Below are 21,557 nucleotides of genomic sequence, written 5' to 3'. Positions count from 1 at the left end.
GAAACTTCTTATTACTATAGGAGACACAGTGGTAAAAAGGGTTGTTTATGTCATAAATACAAATTTTGGTATCAATTATTATTTCCTAAAACATAGGGGTGTGATTGTTTAGAAAAGAAAAGTGAAAAAAACCATATATTACTTCGGGTCGAAGCAACGGATCATTCCACGCCGGAGCGTCCTTTCTTTAGTGAGTTCCATTTGCTCTTTGTTTCTCACTCTCACGATCATTTTCACAAACAGTTAGAATTCATTTTAAAAGCTTGATGTCTCTAACGACGCGGCAGAGGCGGTCAGAGCCTTCCGATCTTCCGCCATCATCGTCCACGTACACGAAGTACGATAAGCCGACGAAGGGACCGGACGGCGGCGGAGACGAGGACAAGGGACTCAGGTGGTTCTTGCCGGTGGTGGCTCTAGGTATGCTACGCTACATGAGCGCTACATCAAACATCATACACGACTGTGACGAGGTTTTCAATTACTGGGAGCCGCTTCACTACTTGCTCTACAAATCCGGTTTCCAAACGTGGGAGTACAGGTAATGTAAAATCAATTATATTAATTTCTTCAGAATAGGAGGATTTTCTTTTTCTATATATATGTTTTTTAGGTTCTTCTCTAAATTTTAGTTTTAACTTTAAAAAATTCGAGGAGCTTAACGCCTAGAATGGATATAAAGAAAAACAATTGTTGATTGTGAAATGGAATCTCAACTGCATTCTAATAGTTGCTAAAGATTGAACTTTTGGAAGAGTTTATTGAGAATTTTTTCATTTTTATATGTTCACTGCAGTTCTCAGTTTGCACTTCGGTCATATTTATACCTTCTTTTTCATGAATTAGTGGGCCGACCGGCTTCTTGGTTGTTTGCTGATGAGAAAGTAAGATTTTTTTCTTGCATTCTGAAGCTTTCTTCTGCAATTTCTTGATTGTAGACTGTTCTTTAATAGCTGCATATTTTTCATCCTTATAGGTGAGAGTATTCTATGCAGTGAGGCTCTTTCTTGGTCTCCTTTCTGTTGCTGCAGATACCGTTCTGGTGGTAGCCCTTTCGAGGAAGTATGGAAAGCGTCTGGCTTCTTATGCTCTGGCGATGCTATGCTTAACCAGTGGTTGTTTCTTTGCTAGCACTAGTGAGTGAGCCTGTCGTTTAGGTCTTAATTATTCTATTAATAAGCGTTCCTGTACACTGTATATTCCATTTATCTGACTTCTCTACTTTCCACTATGTTGCGTAATATTCCAGGTTTCCTACCTAGCTCATTGTCAATGTATGCCATCAGTCTTTCATCTGGATTATTTCTTCTAGACAAACCTGCTATGGCTGTTGCAGTGTCAGCTGTTGGAGTAATGCTTGGCTGGCCGTTCTCGATTTTGGCGTTTCTGCCAGTTGTATTATACTCTTTAATTAGAAGATTCAAGCAAGCATTTCTTGCTGGTGCTGTCACCTCTGTTGCCGTTGTTGTAAGTTAATTTGATCACTAGGCTTTAACATGTATAGCTTTTCTTGATTTGGAATTCATAGTCTTATTTCTTGCAATTCACGTTAATTGAGTATCACTAAAGAATTGAATTTTGCAGGCACTTTCGGTATATGTTGACTATCACTACTATGGAAAATGGACATCATCTATTTTGAATTTGTTGGTATATAATGTCGTAGGAGGTGGTGAGAGCCATTTATACGGAACTGAAGGGCCTTTGTATTATTTGAGGAATGGGTTCAATAATTTTAACTTTTGTTTTATTCTTGCTTTGCTTTTCTTGGCAATTTTGCCGATTGCAAGGAAAAAGTATGCCCCAGATCTGTTGATTGTGGTCTCACCTTTTTATATTTGGTTGGCATTTATGTCATTGCAACCACACAAGGAAGAAAGGTATGATCAATCTGATTGTAGTCCAAGAATGTCCTTGCTTATTTTCTTATTGCTGTTTTCATTTTATAACTATCTTATAAACCGTTTTGGAGAATGAAATGAATCTGGATAGTTGCTGATGGATTTTCCAATTCTATATTGTGTTTCCTTTTACTTTGAATTATCAGATGAACTTTGTGTCCTTTTCATAATATTTTTGAATTTCTATCTTAAAACTTTAAATATTAACATATGAAATTATTATCATATTTATCCATTTAACTTAAATATGTAGTTCAATGTAGAATATTTGAATTTAAAAGAGATAGTAGTTAGTTTATGAGACATTAATCATGCTTATAGAAATATTGACTAATTGTACTCTTTAAACATTCAAGAACATGCAGCACGTAGGTTATGCCTTTTGGTATATGCTTCCATGCTGACCTTTAATTACTGAATAATTTATCACTTTAAAGGTTGGGATCAAATGACTTTTAAAAATTGTGAGAAATAGTTTTATGATCTTAATATATTTTAAAATTGAATAGCAGTATTTGGATAGTCTTGGATCACATAGGTTGTGATAATAATTGCATGGTTTCCAGACAGAGAGTTCTCATTTGGTATCATAAAGACATAAACCCTTCCTTTCTCAATATTGGTCGAATCATGATTATAGAAGTTTGCCTCAAAACTTAATTTCTATCAAACCTTTTTTTCTCTAACCTGCAGCATATTGCAGGTTCCTTTATCCAATATACCCACTTGTTTGTGTTGCTGCTTCAGCTGTCTTGATAGCTTTCCTGATCTCTTCCGAGCAAGTATAATCCAGCTGATATTCTCTCCTGTTCACGGTAGGCTCCTTTAATATTCCTATAACCTGTCCGTCTATGTCGCTGGACTTGATTGATGGTTTTTTGTTGGTTGGGTGTGCAGTCGGCAAAAATTCTTAGGCCTTTGGTTCTTGTCTCATATTATGTGCCTCCCACTCTCGTACATTTCGCTGATTAATGGTTATGCTGCTCCGATAGAGGTGTACAAGATTTTGAGCACCATGATGATGCAGGCACAGGTAACGGCTGTTCTGGGGTTATATTATTGTGCTGATATTCACCCTTTCCCAATAGTATACCCTTGAAAAATTATCCATATAAAAGTACATAAAATCTTCAAGATAGTTGAGACTACTGATACAAATGCTTTCTACTATTTTGGTTCAGATTGTTGTGCCTTTGTTTTTATGATGTAGACATGTTTGCTAAAGTTGCATTTATAATGACTTGGGAAAAAAAACTTATTACTGACAAAAATGCTATTATTTCGTTAATAAAAATTTTAAATTTTCTTCAAAATGCGGGAGAGTGGCCTTGAGATGCCAACTTATTAGAAACCAGCCTATATGTTAAAGTATAATGCTTACACTTTTCAAAAACCTTATAGCCTATAACCAAATAGTATATTCAGTCCGAATGATAAATAGCTTTTTGACAGCATAGATACTTTATTGATTGTGAATAACATTGAAGAGCTTCATTGTCTGAGTGTCTTAGATTTTTTATTTCAAGATTTCTCCTTTGAAGTCTAGTGTTATTTATCCAATCACTGGTGCTTCACTAAATTTTGCCAGCTTTAAGCCCTATACATAAGTTATTGAACAAGTGAAAGCTTCATTTTATCAACTGGCAATAAATTTTTGTAGTGTGATAGGCGAGATAACCACTTATTATGGTTTGAGTATTTTAGAGAGGAACACATTAACTTAATTTTTGAACTGATGCACCAACAGGTTCTGTAGTTTTGTGTTGGAGGTGAGTGGCACCGCTACCCTCTTCTTTTTCATTCCTGATTATGTGGGTGAAGTTCGATGATTGATTGGATTCCGAGGGCTTCTTCCATTCCCATTCAATTCTACCTTGGGTGGGACGTCTGCTAGCACAGCTATTTTAACAATAAGAACAAGGCATCGCCTGAGCAATATGTAATTACCACTCATCTCTAGAATAACTCAAAAGATTTTTTTTTTTTTCTGTTAGTACCTGGCCTTTTTCTTCTGAAGTAACCCACCATCTAAATTGCAGCTCCATGATCTTGAAGCGTGTACTTTCCTTGTTGAGCTGGAGCTTAGTCGTCCTTACCCATATCGTGGTACAGACTTGTCAAAATGGGAGGTAAAATCAGCCATCTTCATCTGTATGTCCCTTAGATTCCCATGTCTCTTTCCTTGTGATTATACTAACATAATGCACTTTCAGCCAATTGCAGTACTGCCTTACCTACAGGGAGCTCTCACCTGCCTTATACGATCATTTTTCATTCCCATAGGTGGCAGCGGAGGAATACTTTTGGTAATATAAGCTGCTAAAACGAATACCCAGTGATAAAATGTAATCGCAATGTCCCTCGTTCGATGGTATGATCATCTTTTGTACTCATTTTTGTTATTCCACTATAGCGGGAAAATGGAAGCAAAACTTGGAGGATATTGATCAATCTTAGTGATGAGATTAGAAGTATTTTTTTTTGTGATTGTGTACTGATTGAACAGTTCATTGACGTTTACCAGATGCTCTCCTACTCTTTTTCTAATCAGCTACTTCAAACGCTGCTTTTAACCTCTTATTGTAAAACCACTCCAGGACTCTTAAGGTTTATTTAATAAACTTTACGCGCTATTTTGGTAAATTCTTTCTAAATAAATCCTAATGAGATCATTTATATTTCATCAATAAATAGTCTTTATAAAATTAAGGTTAGTATTTTCAGTGTTTTGGAAACTAGACTAGACTGGCCGGTTGGACACGTGACTGGTGTCCTCTTGATCTGAGTTACAATTTTTAATGTTCACTAAATCCTAAACTGATCGTGTGGGCGAATGAGGGTCACAAGTATCGGGGTTAGAGGGGTTTTGTAAACAGAGGTTGGTGGTTTAAGGGGTGGGTCGGTGTTATTGGACGTGTGGAATCAATTAGGCTTTAGCTGAAAAATCAACCCAATACGCAAGTCATGGTCGACGAACGGAGGGCTACCAAGTCGAGGTTAGATGAGTTTTGTAGAGTAGAGGCCAGTGGTTCAAGTGGTGGTGTCGGATTGAATTGGGACGCTAGAATTGGTTAGAATTGACCGAAAAAAAATCAACCTAATCGCGACAGTGTTTGCGAGTCACGACCGACGAATGAGGGGTACCAAGTTTCCGAGTTAGACAGGTTTTGTGGTAGCAGAGGACGGTGGTTCAGGTGGTGGTGTCAAATTGAATTTTGGTCTTTATAATCAATTGGAATTTGGCCAGAAAAATCAATTAGGGTCAGATCGTAGAGGTTATTTACAAGATTTCAAACCGCTGGACTGTTATGTATTTTTTAGGAGTGTGTTTGCAAGATTTCAAACTTGCTGAATCCCAATTGTAACGGTTGGACCAAGCAAACCAGGACCCGACCCCTTGGGTCAGGTTTTAGAACCTTGATATTTTCTTAATTAACCCAACTAGGACTCGACAGCCTCTTTAGTTTGGTTACCATTTCACTATTCACAAAATCCTAATTGATTGCCGACAATGAGAGGCATCAGGTGTCGAAGTTAGAGGCTTTTGTAGAGTGGAGGCTAGTGGTTTAAGGGGTGGTGTCCGATTAACTTTGGACGTCGGAAAAAGCTGAAATTTGGTCAGAAAATTCAACCAAATATGTGAGCCACGGATGACGAACGAGGGGCTATCAAGTTTCGGGGTTAGAGGGGTTTTGTAAAGTGGATGCTGTGGTGTTTGTTTGAATTTTGGACACCGCCGTAATAAGACAGAATTTGGCCGAAAAAATCAACTCAATCGCTATGGTATACACAAGTCACAGTCGACGACAGAGTGCTACCAAGTTCCGAAGTTAAGAGGGGTTTTGAAGAGTGGAAGGTGGTGGTTTAGGTGGTGGTGTCGGATTGAATTTTGGCTACTAGAATCAACAAAAATTTGACTGGAAAAGTCAAAACCCAAACAGATTGCAGGGGTGTATTTTCTAGATTTCAAACCTATAGGGACTGACTAAAATTTTCAAGTGAGTAAGATTTTAAATTTTTGGATCACCGCCGGTTTAACCCAGGACCCGGTGGCCTTACCGGGTCGGGTTTAAAACAATGATGGGTGCGTTTGGTTTATTATTTTGGATAGGATTTTGGGAATAATATTGGGTAGTTGGATAGGGGAGTATTACGAGGTAAAATTTAAAAATTTATGAAAAAGCCCTTAGGTTTGCTAATTTAATTAAATACCCTAATATATAAAATGACAAAAACACCCCCACCACCTATAGCGCCCAATTCCGGCCACCACCGCCGGACTCTGGCCGGAAAATCGTGTTACTACACAGACCGGTCGGATCTGTGTCGTAACGCATCGTTATGGCCTTTTCCGGCCAGATCCACCACAGATTTGGCCGGAAAAGGTTAGATATACGGTCTGTTGTGGCCGCGACGACCGGAAAAGGCCAAAATGACTGCCATCTTTGGCCAAAGACATGACCGTCGTTTTCGGTCAACGATGGCCAAGATTTGGCCGTCGTTGACCTCAATAATGGCCATTTCTCATGGCCAGATCCGTGGTGGATCTGGCCGAAAAAGGCCAGATCGATGAACTTCCGATCATTTCTGGTCGGCAGATGGGCTATTGTACAGATTCCGACTACCACCAACGGTGGTTGCCGAAATCTGGCAAGTATGGGTCACAGGGGTGTTTTTAATAATTTTTAAACTTTTTTTCAAGGTGTATTTGATGAAATTAATAACTTTATGAGGTCTAAAAGTAATTAAAAAAATAAGATAATATTTCTAGAATAATGTGCCAAACATTATTTGGAAAATAGGATTAAGAATATAGATAAAAATAATAAACCAAACATGCCCGATATTTAGTCAATAATTCACGTGAGAATTATTGGTTTCATTTGCTTTTGGCGATTCGACATTTTGACTGTTTCTTAAAAGTGAACTTCAATAATTGTCTTCCTACTTTAAAATACAAACAATAAAATGCTTCATTATGAGTCACATTGATATAAAATTAATGATTAACATTCACAACCAAAATAAAAAAAGAAATCTTATAGTACAATCACATCGATCCCAATTTGAGTGACCTGAAATTTAATTTCAAAATTCAATTCCTTTTGTGTTTAATAAAACTACATAGTAGAAAATAATTCTTAAATTCAGAATTAAAGAGGAGAAATATATAATCTATTCATACAAATTCAAAGACGAAACAGGCAGAGTAACTGGAAGCTTTTTAAAATATCAAACTCTCAATGTTCAAACATCATCATCAATTCTTCCAAGTTTGCCATTTTAAATAGACAGTGAATAGCATACATTGCACAATTGTTATTTCAGATAAGTAAATCTTTCCACCATGTCATTCGTCATGCACCACTCGCATATAAACGTGTCCATTCCTTTGCTGCAATATCCAAACAAAAATATCATATAAGTTCCAATTCCAAATCAAAACCTTTCTTCAACTACCAACAAAAACGTATCAACATTACCTGTTTCAACAGCTTCAGCCTCATTTGTTTTCCAGTGCTTTGCAATGTTCTCAGAGAGTGGATCGTCGGGATTTGGGGCACTCAGAAGTGCTTGAATGCTAACAGAATAACAATGCCAAAAAATAACAATCTAAGTTTATTCTAATCTTAAGACATATAAACTTCAAATTACAATTACAACACATCGTGAAGGCAGTCAACTATATACATAAATAGAAGAGCAAATATAAATATAACAAAAAGTTGTTAAACACATAAAAATATAAAATATTGTGAAGGCTTTAGCAATATGCCAAGGTGAGTTTTTCCCCATTCAAAACACCATATAAACTGAACAACCAGTGTAGATTCAGAACAAAAGGTTCCTACATAGCAAATTTCAATACAAAGTCAGAACAAATACCAAAAGTACAGTTCGAATCTGGAGAGCTGGACTCCACTGTCTTTCAGAATATCAAGGCATATCCTTCCAAGCTACATTACAAATTTCATTTGGTAAGGACATATTAACATCAGTCTTTAGCTAAATCAAGGAGTCAGAGCACAAAAGGCTACAACCAACCTTGTCAATGTTAGGAGGATATATCTGGTGAGGAATCGAAACTGTTACAAAGAAAATATTATGAAAAAAAAAAAAAGTGGACAGTCTAGGGCAAACACAAAATTGAAATTATGAACCCTAAATTAAACCTTACAAACTACACAAAATCAAGGGCTATGACATGGTAATAATAGAGGAATCTATAAGGGTAATAATCCTTAAAAAGAAAGAACAAGTGCCCTAAGAAAACAAGCCAATTTAGACCACCACAACAAAGAAGAGACTAGAAAAAGATCCAATTTCAATATACCTACCAGCGTCCTCGATTATGAAATTGGATTAATTTCAAAACATATTGAAACCAACAACTTAAGACTGGACAGAGTCCATCTAAAACCTAGATCACAACCTTGGGCATCCATGTAAATGCGAAGACAAGCACAAGATTAACTTCTTTGGCTGTATCAAAAGTTTACAGCCAAAGATGTGTTGGTCAAACAGGATTCCGGTTGTTTAAAAATCATCAAAAAGGCATCCCACAGACGATTCTCAAGTTTCTCATTTTGTCACAACACCAAAAAATTGAATAACATAAAAATAAGAGAATCAGAAAATCATATACAATAAGAAATAGAAACTTTCAAAAAAGTAAGATAGTGAAAGTATAGATTGAAGCCCATGAAATTAAGTACCTGGGCAGCAGCCATGGATATTCTTCAGGCAAAAACAGTTCCAACTTGAAAACACCTCCTAAACAAATGAAAACAATGCATCATATTGGACAGAGAGCAAAAGTAATAGTTAAAGGTCAAAAAAAAAACATGCAACCTGGAGATGCTATACCTCAATAACAGAACTTTTTCAATTGATTTATCTTACTAGATAAAAATAAAAGTATTGGATCTCTTTACTTTATAAAAAAACATGAAAAGTGCAAGCACAAGCCAAATAAATGACTAGAAGCAATAAGTGAAATTTACTACCACTTTCATCACACATCTCAGCCAAAAAGCACTGCACAGAGTATGTAAAATCTATATGAAGCCATGAAAGATATGTTGAAAGTAGAGGAAACTTAAAAGCACAACTCCTCAAACAATTGTCATCATCCAAGTCTATGATAGACAGTCTTCATGAACAAAGCTCTGGAACGCAAATGGGGATTCCAGCTTACATAACCGAAGCAACCATAAGAATTCTAAGACATTAAAAACAATGTACAAACTCGGCAATTTACCTTCATATGGCGATTGTGTTGGGCACGAATCATGACATTGAAGTACCGCATATTATCCTCCGACGGTGAAGCACTTATCCCGGGAGCTGTATCCAAAAACCACAAATCAACTCACCGAAACCCAAACAAACCAACCTAAACGCACAGAACTCAAAATAAGAGGTAATCAAGTATTCACCTGGCTCACTAAGGAGACGTGAGTTTCCTGTTTGGATCAACAAAAAACAAGTTCAAAACACAACACAAAAATGTCAACAAAAACCTAATTTCACCGTCCAATCGACAGCAAAGATCTCAATCAATTAAACTCCCTATATTACACAATCAAACCAATAAAAAAGAGCGAGAATCGGCCGGAATTAGAGCATAAAACTGAAAGAACAAGTAATCATTCATATAGAAGCTTCAATTGACGAAATTGAATGGGTTATTTTGAAGGAAAGGGATCTGAGAAATAGAGAAAGCGATCGAAATAGTGACAAAGCGAGCGTAACCTTGATGATTCGTCGGGGGAGATTACTGTTAGCCAGTGGAGATCGAATCGTTTCGGTTGTTGCAGAGAAAAAAAGGTAATAGGGTTTTTATTTTTTTTGTTTTCTCTGACGACTCTCTTTGTTTTCTAATAAACAGAGAGAGTCAGAGAATTTAGTAAGGTGAAGAGAGAATGCAAATGCAAGTATGCAACAAATAAATCTTTTTTCCAAGTGGGTTTGGGTGACGTGCTTTCCTTTTATATATGTAAATATTATTTCTTTAGGGTAATTACATGGAACCCCAAAGGTATGGATTTAAAACATCTACACCGGAGGTTTTAGCAGGCTAATGATTTTAACAAAAGACAAAAATATCCTATCGAAGATAAATTAATTGCATAATTATTTGTGTAATTTGAGAGTTTCTCAATAATTGATGATGGAGAGAGTGAGAGAGGTGGAGCAAACTAACTTGGGGTGACAAAGTGGTTCAATAAGAACTCTTGGGTGTATTACTCAAGAGGTCTTGAGGTCGAGTCCCTCTCGGTGCTAATGAGGATAACCATTAGAGCTCTTACCCGGCTGGTAGATCTAAGATCCAGAGGATTAGTGAGGTGCGTATAAGCGACTCGAACACTCCGGTCGGTAGTTTAAGGTCCAAGGGTTAGTTGAGGTGTATGTATAAACTGGCTCGAACACTCCAACCGATAATTATAAGGTTTCAGGAGATTAGTTGAGGTATACATAGATAACCCGGAATCCCGGTAAAAAAAAAAAAAAAAAAGAAGGTTGGAGGTGTTAAATCAACAACTAGTTTAGTAGTGGTGTGCTAACCCTAACCACACACTATGGTTATGGTTATGGATGTATGAATGAATACTACAAATAATTTAGAATTTGTTACTATTGTCTTCCTAATTAATGAAGATTATTATGATAATTTTAATATTATATATATGTTGAAATTTCTATTAAATTACATTTATAAAACAAATATTAATTGGAAAGAGTTGATTGGTGAAGAGGGTTGAACCTTAATTCCTCATTTAAAACAAATTAAATGTTGAACCACTTTTCAACTCTTATTAATTAGGACTAATAAATAAGAAAGAAAATTTTCAATTACATAATATGGTACAGTCATAAAGCTGTCTAAATCCATCAACAAAATCATAGAAAATAAGTATTAAATACATTATTATGATTTAAAATTGTTAATTTGGGTGATATTGAGTTGAGCAATGAGTTTGCGTTATAGTAACGCAAGCAAATCACTTTGTTTGTGGGTTGGGTCACAAGGCCACATGCATCATTCATCTCAAAAGATACATAATAAATGTCTGGAATCAAATAAAAAAACATTTAAATATGTGATAATACCAGGCTTTTTTCAAAAAAGAATAAGAACCTGACCACAATGTGAAAACGAATATTACAATACAATACTACAAATAGAATAAACATTATTCTATGATGACTAAGATTTTCCTAGACTCCATGTTATGTTTACATGAGTTTTTCTAACCTAGAGAGTACTAACATTTAGTCCATGAAAATATATATATATATTTTTTAAAGTCCAATAAGTTTTTTTTTTTCCATGTGGAGTTTAGTAATAAAAAATTAATCCCCTTATGATTATTATTATTTTTTAGTTAACAACATTAATTCCCCTAAGTTGATAAAATAACAAAAATCTTTTTGAAGTTTCTAAAATAACAAAAATCTGCCTACAATTAAGTTTTAGGTGTTAAAATAAACAATAAAAAGATAATTTCATAAATATTATTAACCCATAACAATATAAATTCTAACACCTCACTAGTACTTTACCTACTAACCGTGGGAACATTTTTGTTTCTTTCAGAAAAAGTTTTGTTATTACATTAGAGTAAAGCGACTTTTTCCCACCCAAGGTTTGCCTTCATAACTTCCCACCCAAAAAGTTTCTAAATACCAATTTATTACCCAATTGTCATGTTCCGTTTGTAAATTCCGTTAAATACAATGGTTTTCAGTGTAAAGACTGAAACACCCTTAACTGTTTGACTGAAAATAAGTCTTTTTTTTTATTAATATATGTCATGTCAACAAAGTGAATTACCAATATACCTCTTTTTAATTGTGTAATTCCTTGTAATTCCTAATATACCTCCAACTATGTGTAAAGATTAAATTACCAATTTGTCTCTAATGCTAAAAATTAATCAGTAACCGTTGGGATTTTAAAATTTTGAAGCAACTGAAATTACCATTTTGTCCCTTTGTTTGATGCAAAATAAACTGACATTTGTATAATGAATTTTGTCAATTTAAACCTGGCAAGAGTGCAAATTTAAGAATCACAATTCAATCCGTTGAATTAAAACCCAAAAAAAGGGGGAAGACAATTCAAAGATCTTCAATCTGGATAAAAAAACAAACAGGTTTTAAATGGAGAGAACACAATATTGGAATTAAAATCACTTCACTGTCATTGTCACAACTCTCATTCAAAAATATCAAAGTCAATTCATTATCATTGTCATAATTCTCATTTAAAAATATCTAATGCAATTCAGTCTCCATCTCCCTACATGCCACCATCATAAATCTATGATCAGTAATATATACATAGAGCAAAAATATGACCTGTATTTGATCTGTCCTAGGTGACGAAGATGGTAAATAAACATTAGGCTTTAATTTTGATGCTTCTTGTACTGCTAGCCATTGATGATCTCCAAGGGTTATGACCTGAAATAGATTAAAACAATAACTTTCTCTTAGAATTTCTACAAACTTATAATACAGACACTATAGAATATTTATAGTTGTAGAATCTTTCCAGGCCTTTTTTATTTTATTTTTTATAATGTAGATATAAGAAGAGCATGACATTGATAGGACAAACCCAGCAGAGTAGGAGAGTTTAAAATAGGACAAACCCAAGAGAGCATTGAAACATTTGTATTTGAGAACAAATATGCTTAATAGGATTTATGCCATTTTCACTGTACAAATTTGGACAAGCAATTCCATTCCAAAAAAATAGTTAACTAGCTTTACACATTCATCCACACAAAAATCATAAGATGTGACGAAAAAGACCCCTCCAACGGCTATATTTCAAGGGTAAAGGGGTAATTTGAAAAATAAAATAAGATAAAATTTTTTATTTTTATTTTTTTCGGCCAACCCGGCGGGTTGGCGGGTCTCTTGCAAAAGAGACAAAACAGCAACCTGTCAGGTTGCGGGTTGCCATTGTGTAACCCGGCCCGCCCGGGGGTTGCTGCTGGGTGTAACCCGCATCTTTACGGGCTGGGTTAGGCGAGGGTTAGGGTTGACTCACCTAACCTAGCCCAAATGTTCCACCTCTACTCATAACCCAAAAAAATTTCCTAAGTAGACCACTAAAATATTTTTCTGTAATTGGCATACACATGCTTAGCACAATATCTAGTGCTTGCTTGCGGCCAATGAATTTCTAAGGAATTTAATATACCTTTCTACTTGTCACTCATGAATGTGACATCATTAACATCTCCAAGAAAATTATGTAGTACGCTCTAGAAAAACCCCCAAAGTCATTATACTTTACCTCACAAATGCAGATGGCCAAAGGGAAAACCCCACTGTTAGCATCCATTGAGACAACAGATAGAAGAACCCCACCATAGTACCCTTTGAGATGGCACCCACCAATCCCAATGAAATGTCGACATCCCTCCAAAAATCCCTTTTTTTGCGCTAAAAAACTAAGAAAAAACCTTTTGAACTTAGGAGTTGGTGGCATAGTTTCTCTAATCACCCTTAGCTTTGTCATTGACCCAGGATTGGTGACTCATAAAATGTGGTAGCACTTGAACAACCATGCAAATGACTCGGCATGTTCTTTCACGGTCATACTGATGGCAATTTTCCTAGCCCTATATCGCTTATGCTGTGATGCCTCCAAATAATGAACCTTTCCAAGTTCATCATGTATGGGCCGCACATAACTCCCTCTGTGAGACCTAATAAAGTCACCCATCTTTTTGGCAATCCATGAAGGAGTGGCATTAGGATTGTTGTAGACTTTGAGGCAAGTGAGTGTGCTTGTATATTCTAATTTGATATATTGCCTATTGACCATTAATGCTGCGTAAATGTGGAATGGACACCCTTCCTGTTTACAAATTGCTTTTATCCTCTTCCTCTCATTGTACACCTTCTTCACAACAAAGCCTCTTTGAATTATGTAATCCTTAAAACCTTTCTAAAATGGTTCACACTTGCAAAAACCTGCCCCACCTTAAAATAAATCTTCCCATCGGCCCCATACTTAAACTCATTTCATTTCATATTCCTACTCAGTGTATTGACAACATATTCATCCCACTTTCACCCATTTCTTCATTGTTACGCTCAAAATTAGACAAAATGCCCCCACTTTTAGCCCCATCTTGACCCTCATTATCACCAACCACATTACCTTCATGAAACAAATTACTGTCACCATCTACATCTCCTTGTACCTCCCTATCAATTTCTACATCTACATGTACATACATCCCTATCACCATCTACATACATACCCCCACCATCTACATTCTCATCATCATCATTGGAAACATCATTCGAATGGAACTCATCCTAAAATCCCTTTTCTTGGGGAACTTCTGGTTGCTCATCAGAAGGTCCAAAGCCTGTGCTAGGTTCTGGCAAAGTTAGTAATGGTTTTATTGTTTCTACAGGCAAAGCTTCAACAAACAACTGAATGTCCAACACCTTTTTCAACCCATATTGCTCCAAAATAAATGTTACATCATCATCACTGTTTAATAAGTATTTCTCCCTTGACATAGGTAACATGGCTTTTACCCTAAACTTCTCAGCAAGGTAAAGGTTCACTTCCTCATTCTCCTTGGCCACACATTTCTTCATGTCCTTAACAGCACTTTTTATTGAATTCGTCGAGGTTGACATTCCGTATCTCATAGTCAATTCTAAACAAATTAAATTTGAAATTGAACTTTCGTGGTTTCATCTTGCAAAATACAAGAGAGCAAAGTTTAATTTTTAAAGCCTGATAAAATGAAAATAAGCATTGATAACAACTTCATGTTGTATACAAAAAAATGAAGATAACTTTATAGGTTACAAAAAAAGATAAATGCATAGACAAAGAATAATGGCAAATTTTCTTAATTTCATATATATATTTATAGTATTTTGAACTGGTCAGAATCATGGATGATTGTCATACGTAATAGATTATGCAAATTTGTGGTATCAACAAAAGTAATTAATAGTTGTTAATTTCTTGTATTCGACTTTACTAACATTGCATGTAGCATATGCATATAGTTGTAAATGTTTATGAGTAATGAAGACTAATCTAGTAATATTGCTATTTAGTCATTAACTAAGTAGTCTGTGTTTGGGTTTAGGCTTGGTTTTTGTTGTATTAGTTTGTTTTGCTCCATTATGTTTCTTTGGTTGACCTTGGTTTTTGTTCATCATTTATTTATTTTTTGTTAGTTTGTCTTAGTTCCATCTAATTTAATCAAGTAAACCATTGCCCATCATTAGTTTGTTTTGCATGTGCCCTTGCCTGACATAATGTTAGTAAGACCTCTAATCTTTAATCAATTTCATGATGTCCCTGAAAGATTTTTATACTTCCAATTTCGCACAAGTGCTCAAGCGAAACTATTTAACAAGCCCACCAGGTCTTATTTCTTACTAAACATGCCCAAAAGGTTTCAATTCTTACACATTACCCCCTAGATTCACATATATAAAATTAAATAAAATCCACAAAGAAAAATACGGGGTATTATAATGATGACTAACTAGTCGCTATCTGACAAATCTCACAATTATATTGCTGACAACCCATAATTTTTTTTCACATTTTTCCACTGTCAGATTTTTATGAAGTAGTGAAAGCGTCACATACAGCAACAACAACATACAAGATCACATTCAAACCATGAATGTAAAGAATTAATTTATACATACATGCACATATTACAAATGCTCAAAAAAGGTACTGCAAAAGATAAAGAAGGAGATACCCACATTATTAGGATGCCAAGCTTCTCCGGTCACACACGAATTGTCTCTTTCTGATAAGTTTCTTGACCCACCTGTAGAAAAATATGACGCTTTAAATCATCAACCTTACCACAATTACATAGATATTATAAACAACAGTTGCAATTTGAATGTCAATTACCAATAATTCTCTTGCTCACTATAACATATACGCACAGTTTTAACTCCACTCCCAACAACAAACTTGTTTTATGAGAAAACAGTAACAAAAAAAACACACAAAGGTTAAAACGTATAACTGTCATTGTATAAACTAGAAACTTAGCTAACAACCACACAATATTTAAAGCCAAAAACATCATACGCATGCAAACCATGTAAAGTCATAGAAATTACAACTCCGCAACAGTGGTGAAGGCTTACTACTTCCAGACAGAAGAAGCTTCTTTCTTTTATTGTAGTAGTGAGCAATACTTTGGATCCTACTCTCAACAACAACCAAACAACTTGTCCTTCCTTTCTCTAACAACCGCAGAAGCTTGCTTCCAATAACGCTCTTGCACTGAGCATTACCATGAGAGTCTTGAAGAATAACACCAATCTCAATAGGAGTTGGACCCTTCTTTCCAAACTTGTGACTGTTATCCTCGACCTAACAAACCAAAACAAAGTCTTTTTTTTTTTTTTAAAACAAACAATATCATGAAATCACCACAAAACAAACATATTCCTTTGCATTAAACTCTATTATAAACTAAAAGGATAAACATACTTTTACGCCATAAACCCTAAGGTACACGAAAGCAACACACATATCTTCTTGCCATTAACCAAATCGTAAATTAAAACAGTAAAACAAAATTACAATTCTTTTCAACACAACCTACAGTAAACGAAAACAAAGAAAGTATAAATAAAGATGACTACCTCTAGAAGTTCAAACAATCGCACACTTAAGCCCTATCGTTGATAGCCTCAACGATTAAGGACTTCAAAAGTCACAACTTAGAAGACCAACCCGTCACTAGAAGTTGCCAAAAACCTCGTTGTTCGCTGAAAAAAGTCGTTGTTAACAACCCTTAACCCTTATCGTTAACACTGTACACGAACCCAAAACCCTGAACTTGCCAACCGCCACTCCATCGCCAGTCTACCTTACTGTTAACACTCACCAGTCGTTGTAAGTAGTCACCAGAAGGCAGCCGAAGACATCAACCCAAAACCTAAGATTCTATTGGAGGGGATTTAATTGAATACTAGCAAATCTTAAATCCCTAAAAGCGAAAAATAGTGCGAACAAAGGACACAAAATAACCACATACACAAACACAAGATTTATAGTGGTTCACTCTCCGTATGAGAGCTATGTCCACTTTGCCACTGCGAAATTTCACTATGAAGAAGAAGAAAAGAAAATATAAGAATCTCTCACAAGCCTCACAAATTGGCTCACTCACTAAACCCTATTTGGTGGCTCTCACTCTCTAATGTAGCTTTGCCTTCTATTCAATTTGTGATATCTAACTCTAGGACTTAACCCCTTTTTATAGGTAATACATGGGACAAAATTCCTAATAGGACTCAAATCCCATATCCTAATAGGAATTATATTTTAGTTCCTAATACAATTATAATCCTATTCCCAATTGTATTCCTAAAAGAAAACAATTCTACTTAAACACAAATTAGGAAAATCCATATCCTAATCCAACTCTAATTTGGATTTAATTTGACTCCACAATCTCAACAATCTCCTACTTGGAGACTAATTCAACATGTCTTCAATTCTTCACTTCCATCAGCAGTGACATCAACTTTTCTTTTGTTGTAGATAATCATGCAAAATCTTACAGATATTGCATGATTAAGTGTATAAATCTATAATAGGATATTAGGATTGTAATCAATACATAATAGGAACAAATCTGTAAAATAGGAGTGTATAAATCTATAATAGGATATTAGGATTGTAATCAATACATAATAGGAACAAATCTGTAAAATAGGAAGTTAGATTTTTTATTTCCTAGATTAGATTATTTATTTCCTAGATTAGTTCTTTATTTTCCTATATATTGATGTATAATTTGTCAATACAAAATAAGAAAATTACAACCAGTTCTCTGTTTGTAACATCTTTCTTCAAGCGAGAAGTCCAACTGAAGTTGTACACAACTTCAGTTTCTTAATGGTAACCACCTTCATAACATATCAGTTGGATTTTTATTCCCTTGAATCTTCTTGAGAGCTATAACTCCTTCTTCCAAAACTAAGCGTCTAAAATGGTAACAAACTTCTATATGTTTTGTCCTAGCATGGTAGACTGGGTTCTTTGCCAAGTGAATTGCACTTTGACTATCACAATACAAAGCGCTCTTCTCATAATTTTGACCCAGTTCTTCTCGGAACCATTGTAACTATATTAGCTCCTTACTAGCTTCTGTCACAACAACATACTTTACATCTGTAGTAGAAAGAGCAACAATCTTTTGAAACTTTGAAACCCAATTGACCGCTGTATCACCTAATGTAAAGACATAACTTGTGGTACTCTTGCGGGTATCAATGTCACCAACCATATCAACATCCACATAACCTTGTATCTCTAAGTCTAACTTCCTAAAGCATAGTGTTGAATCTGTAATACCTTTCAAATATATGAGAATCCACTTTATTGCTTCCCAATGTTGCTTTCTTGGATTGCTCATGTACCTACTCACAACTCCTACTGCATGTGTTATGTTTGGTCTTGTACACACCATGGCATATATAAGACTGCCAATCGCTGATACATAAGGTACCTTGGCCATGTAGTCTCGCTCATGTTCTGTTGTAGGTGACTGATCTTTGGATAGCTTAAAATGAATAGCCAAAGGTGTACTTACTGGCTCTGCTCCACCCATGTTGAACCTATTATGTACTTTCTTCACATACTCTTCTTGTGACAGCTTCAAGAAACCTTTGGCTCTATCTCTGGTAGTTCTCATACCAAGGACTTGTTTTGTAGCTCCCAAATCCTTCATAGCAAACTCCTTTGACAATTGCCTTTTTAGCTTGTCTATTTCCTATTTACAAGCCCCTACAATCAACATGTCATCTACATATAATAATAGGATGATATAGGAGTTACCAAGTTTCTTGAAATAACAACAATGGTCTGCTTGGCATATGAGGAAACCATTACTACACATAAACCCATCAAACTTCTTGTACCACTGTCTAGGCGCCTGTTTTAGCCCATATAGGCTCTTTGAAGTTTGCACACCATTCTCTCCTTTCCTTGTACTTTAAAACCCTGTGGCTGCTATGTAATACTTTCTCTCTCTCTAGCTAGTATACTCGTAAAATAAACAGTAAAACTCACGAAAAATATATAAGAAAATATACATGTAGATGAGTATAAAATAATGGGCCCATAACTAATTTTTCTTTATATACAAATCTTTACATAATATAATAAAGTCACAAAACATCACAATCTTTACATACTATATATATATATATATACTATACATATCCATATGTAGGCACAGTCTGTGTGTGAAGTAATATGGATATTCAGTTTTTGACTGAAGTTGGTCTTATGACCTCTTTGTCAGCAAAATTGTGGTGTGATAACCAAGCCGCTCTTCATATGCTTCTAATCCCGTATTTCATGAACGAACTAAGCACATGAAATTGACTGTCATTTCATTCGTGAGAAAATACAGCAAGGTTTAATTCTACAGATATGTGAAGACTGGAGAGCAACTAGGAGATGTTTTCACTAACGTTGAATGGGGTTCGGATGATTATATTTGTAACAAGCTGGGCATGATTAACATCTAGCTCCATCTGAGGGGGAGTGTTGTAGTAATCATGCAAAATCTTACAGATATGCATGATTATGTCGGTTAGGACATCCTTCTTTACCATTGTTAAAGAAACTATGTCCTCAGTTTAATAAATTATCTTCGTTAGATTGTGAGTCATGTCAATTTGCCAAACACCACCGTCTTTCTTCAAGTCCAAGAGTCAATAAACGGGCTAGTGTCCCTTTTGAATTAGTTCATTCAGATGTTTGGGGTCCGTGTTCTATTATGTCTAAACCTGGATTTAAATATTTTGTTACCTTTGTTGATGACAACTCTCGTGTAACTTGGCTTTATTTAATGAAAAATCGTTCTGAGTTGTTTTCTCATTTTTGTGCCTTTTGTGCTAAAGTTAAAACTCAATCTAATACTTCTGTCCAGACATTAAGAAGCGATAATCCCAAAGAATATTTTTCGAGTTCTTTTCAGTCTTATATGAGCCAACATGGCATTCTTCATCAATCCTCTTGTGTTGACACACTGTCCCAAAATGGAGTAGCCGAGAGGGAAAATAGGCACTTTCTTGAAACCGCTCGAGCCCTATTATTTCAAATGCAAGTTCCTAAACAGTTTTGGGCCGATGCAGTTTCCACGGCCTGTTTTCTAATTAACCGCATGCCTTCCTCTATTCTGAATGGTTCCACTCCTTACAGTGTTCTCTTCCCATCTAAGCTTTGTTTCCTATTGCCCCAAAGATATTTGGTAGTACTTGTTTTGTTCGTGATGTTCGACCCCAGGTGGCCAAGTTAGATCCCAAATCTCTTAAATGTGTTTTTCTAGGTTACTCTCGTCTTCAGAAGGGATATCGATGTTATTGTCCTAGTCTTAATAGATATCTGGTGTCACCTGATGTTACTTTCTTAGAAAACACCCATTTTTTTCCCACTTCGTCTACCTATACACGTCAAGGGGAGGACAATGACTTACTAATCTATACTGTCACATCCCTATCGGCTACTCCCACACTTGAGTCTTCCCCACCTACTGTTCCTCCTCTAGCACCACCCCTTGTCCGTCCACTACCTCCATTTCGCATTGTCTATTCTCGTCGATAGGAACCTCCTGTACCAATCTCTTTGTCGTTAGCTCCAGTCTCCAGTGATCCCGATACCTGTGTTCCTCGTCAAGAAGACACTTAGACTCATGTCTTACCCAAGACTCTTCATCGTTGGATCCAACCTTGAGTGATCTTGATCTTCCCATTGCTCTTCGGAAAGGTAAACGTCAATGTACTTATCCTATCTCTTTATTTGTTTCTTATGATCACCTATCATCTTCTTCTTGTTCTTTTGTGGCATCACTAGACTCTGTCTCCCTTCCTGCAACTGTCCATGAAGCCTTATCTCTCCTAGTTGGTGTGATGCTATGATAGAAGAGATGAATGCTTTAGATGTTAATGGTACTTGGAACTTGGTTGACTTACCTATAGAAAGAAGCCTATTGGATACAAATGGGTGTTTGCTGTTAAAGTAAATCCTGATGGGTCAGTGGCTAGGCTTAAAGCTTGTGTTGTAGCTAAAGGGTATGCTCAAACTTATGGAGTGGATTATTCTGACACTTTTTCCCCTGTGGCTAAATTGACTTTTGTTCGCTTATTTATCTCTATGGCGGCTACTCATTCTTGGCCATTACATCAGTTGGACATAAAAAATGTCTTTTTACATGGTGACCTTTAGGAAGAAGTCTATATGGAGCAACCACATGGATTTGTTGCTCATGAGGAGTGTGGGAAAGTTTGTCATCTTCGCAAATCATTGTATGGTTTGAAACAGAGTCCACGTGCTTGGTTTGGGAAGTTTAGTGAGGTAGTTACAAAGTTCGGAATGACAAAGAGCAAGTTTGATCACTCAGTCTTTTACAAACAATCGGCAGTTGGCATTATTCTTTTTGTTGTATATGTTGATGACATTATCATCACTAGGAGTGACACTACAGGGATTTCATTACTTAAGTCATTTTTTCACACTCAGTTTCATACAAAAGATTTAGGAGTGTTGAAGTATTTCTTAGGGGTTGAGGTAACAAGGAGCAAGAAAGGCATCTTCCTCTC

The 21,557-nt window shown here is 35.8% G+C and overlaps 1 protein-coding gene, 1 long non-coding RNA gene and 1 pseudogene across 2 annotated transcripts; 2 read left to right on the top strand and 1 right to left on the bottom strand.

The window, feature by feature from the left end:
• Positions 1-174: 174 nt before the first annotated feature.
• LOC116110232 (dol-P-Man:Man(6)GlcNAc(2)-PP-Dol alpha-1,2-mannosyltransferase-like) lies at positions 175-2,873 on the top strand. The gene is made up of 7 exons (XM_031396443.1): positions 175-541; positions 797-884; positions 977-1,136; positions 1,250-1,467; positions 1,585-1,880; positions 2,605-2,683; positions 2,799-2,873. Exons 1-7 carry the CDS (start codon positions 267-269, stop codon positions 2,871-2,873), a joined length of 1,191 nt encoding a protein of 396 aa, XP_031252303.1. The 5' UTR covers positions 175-266.
• An 892-nt stretch (positions 2,874-3,765) lies between these two features.
• LOC116110262 lies at positions 3,766-4,161 on the top strand. Its single transcript, XR_004124862.1, has 3 exons — positions 3,766-3,840; positions 3,941-4,030; positions 4,115-4,161. It is a non-coding gene; the product is annotated as an uncharacterized LOC116110262 (long non-coding RNA).
• A 2,934-nt stretch (positions 4,162-7,095) lies between these two features.
• LOC116110230 lies at positions 7,096-13,440 on the bottom strand (annotated as a pseudogene).
• Between the last annotated feature and the right edge of the window lie 8,117 nt (positions 13,441-21,557).

Source organism: Pistacia vera, unplaced genomic scaffold (assembly GCF_008641045.1).
Source record: "Pistacia vera cultivar Batoury unplaced genomic scaffold, PisVer_v2 Contig6, whole genome shotgun sequence".
NCBI lineage: Eukaryota > Viridiplantae > Streptophyta > Magnoliopsida > Sapindales > Anacardiaceae > Pistacia > Pistacia vera.
The sequence above is the reverse complement of the archived record's forward strand: the minus strand, read 5'-3'. Positions and strand labels throughout refer to the sequence as shown.

Coding starts and splice junctions, on each gene's coding strand:
- LOC116110232 (XM_031396443.1), top strand. CDS start 267: ATGTCTCTAACGACGCGGCAGAGGCGGTCAGAGCCTTCCGATCTTCCG. Junction 542..796: donor TTCCAAACGTGGGAGTACAG/GTAATGTAAAAT, acceptor TGTTCACTGCAG/TTCTCAGTTTGCACTTCGGT. Junction 1,468..1,584: donor TCACCTCTGTTGCCGTTGTT/GTAAGTTAATTT, acceptor TGAATTTTGCAG/GCACTTTCGGTATATGTTGA.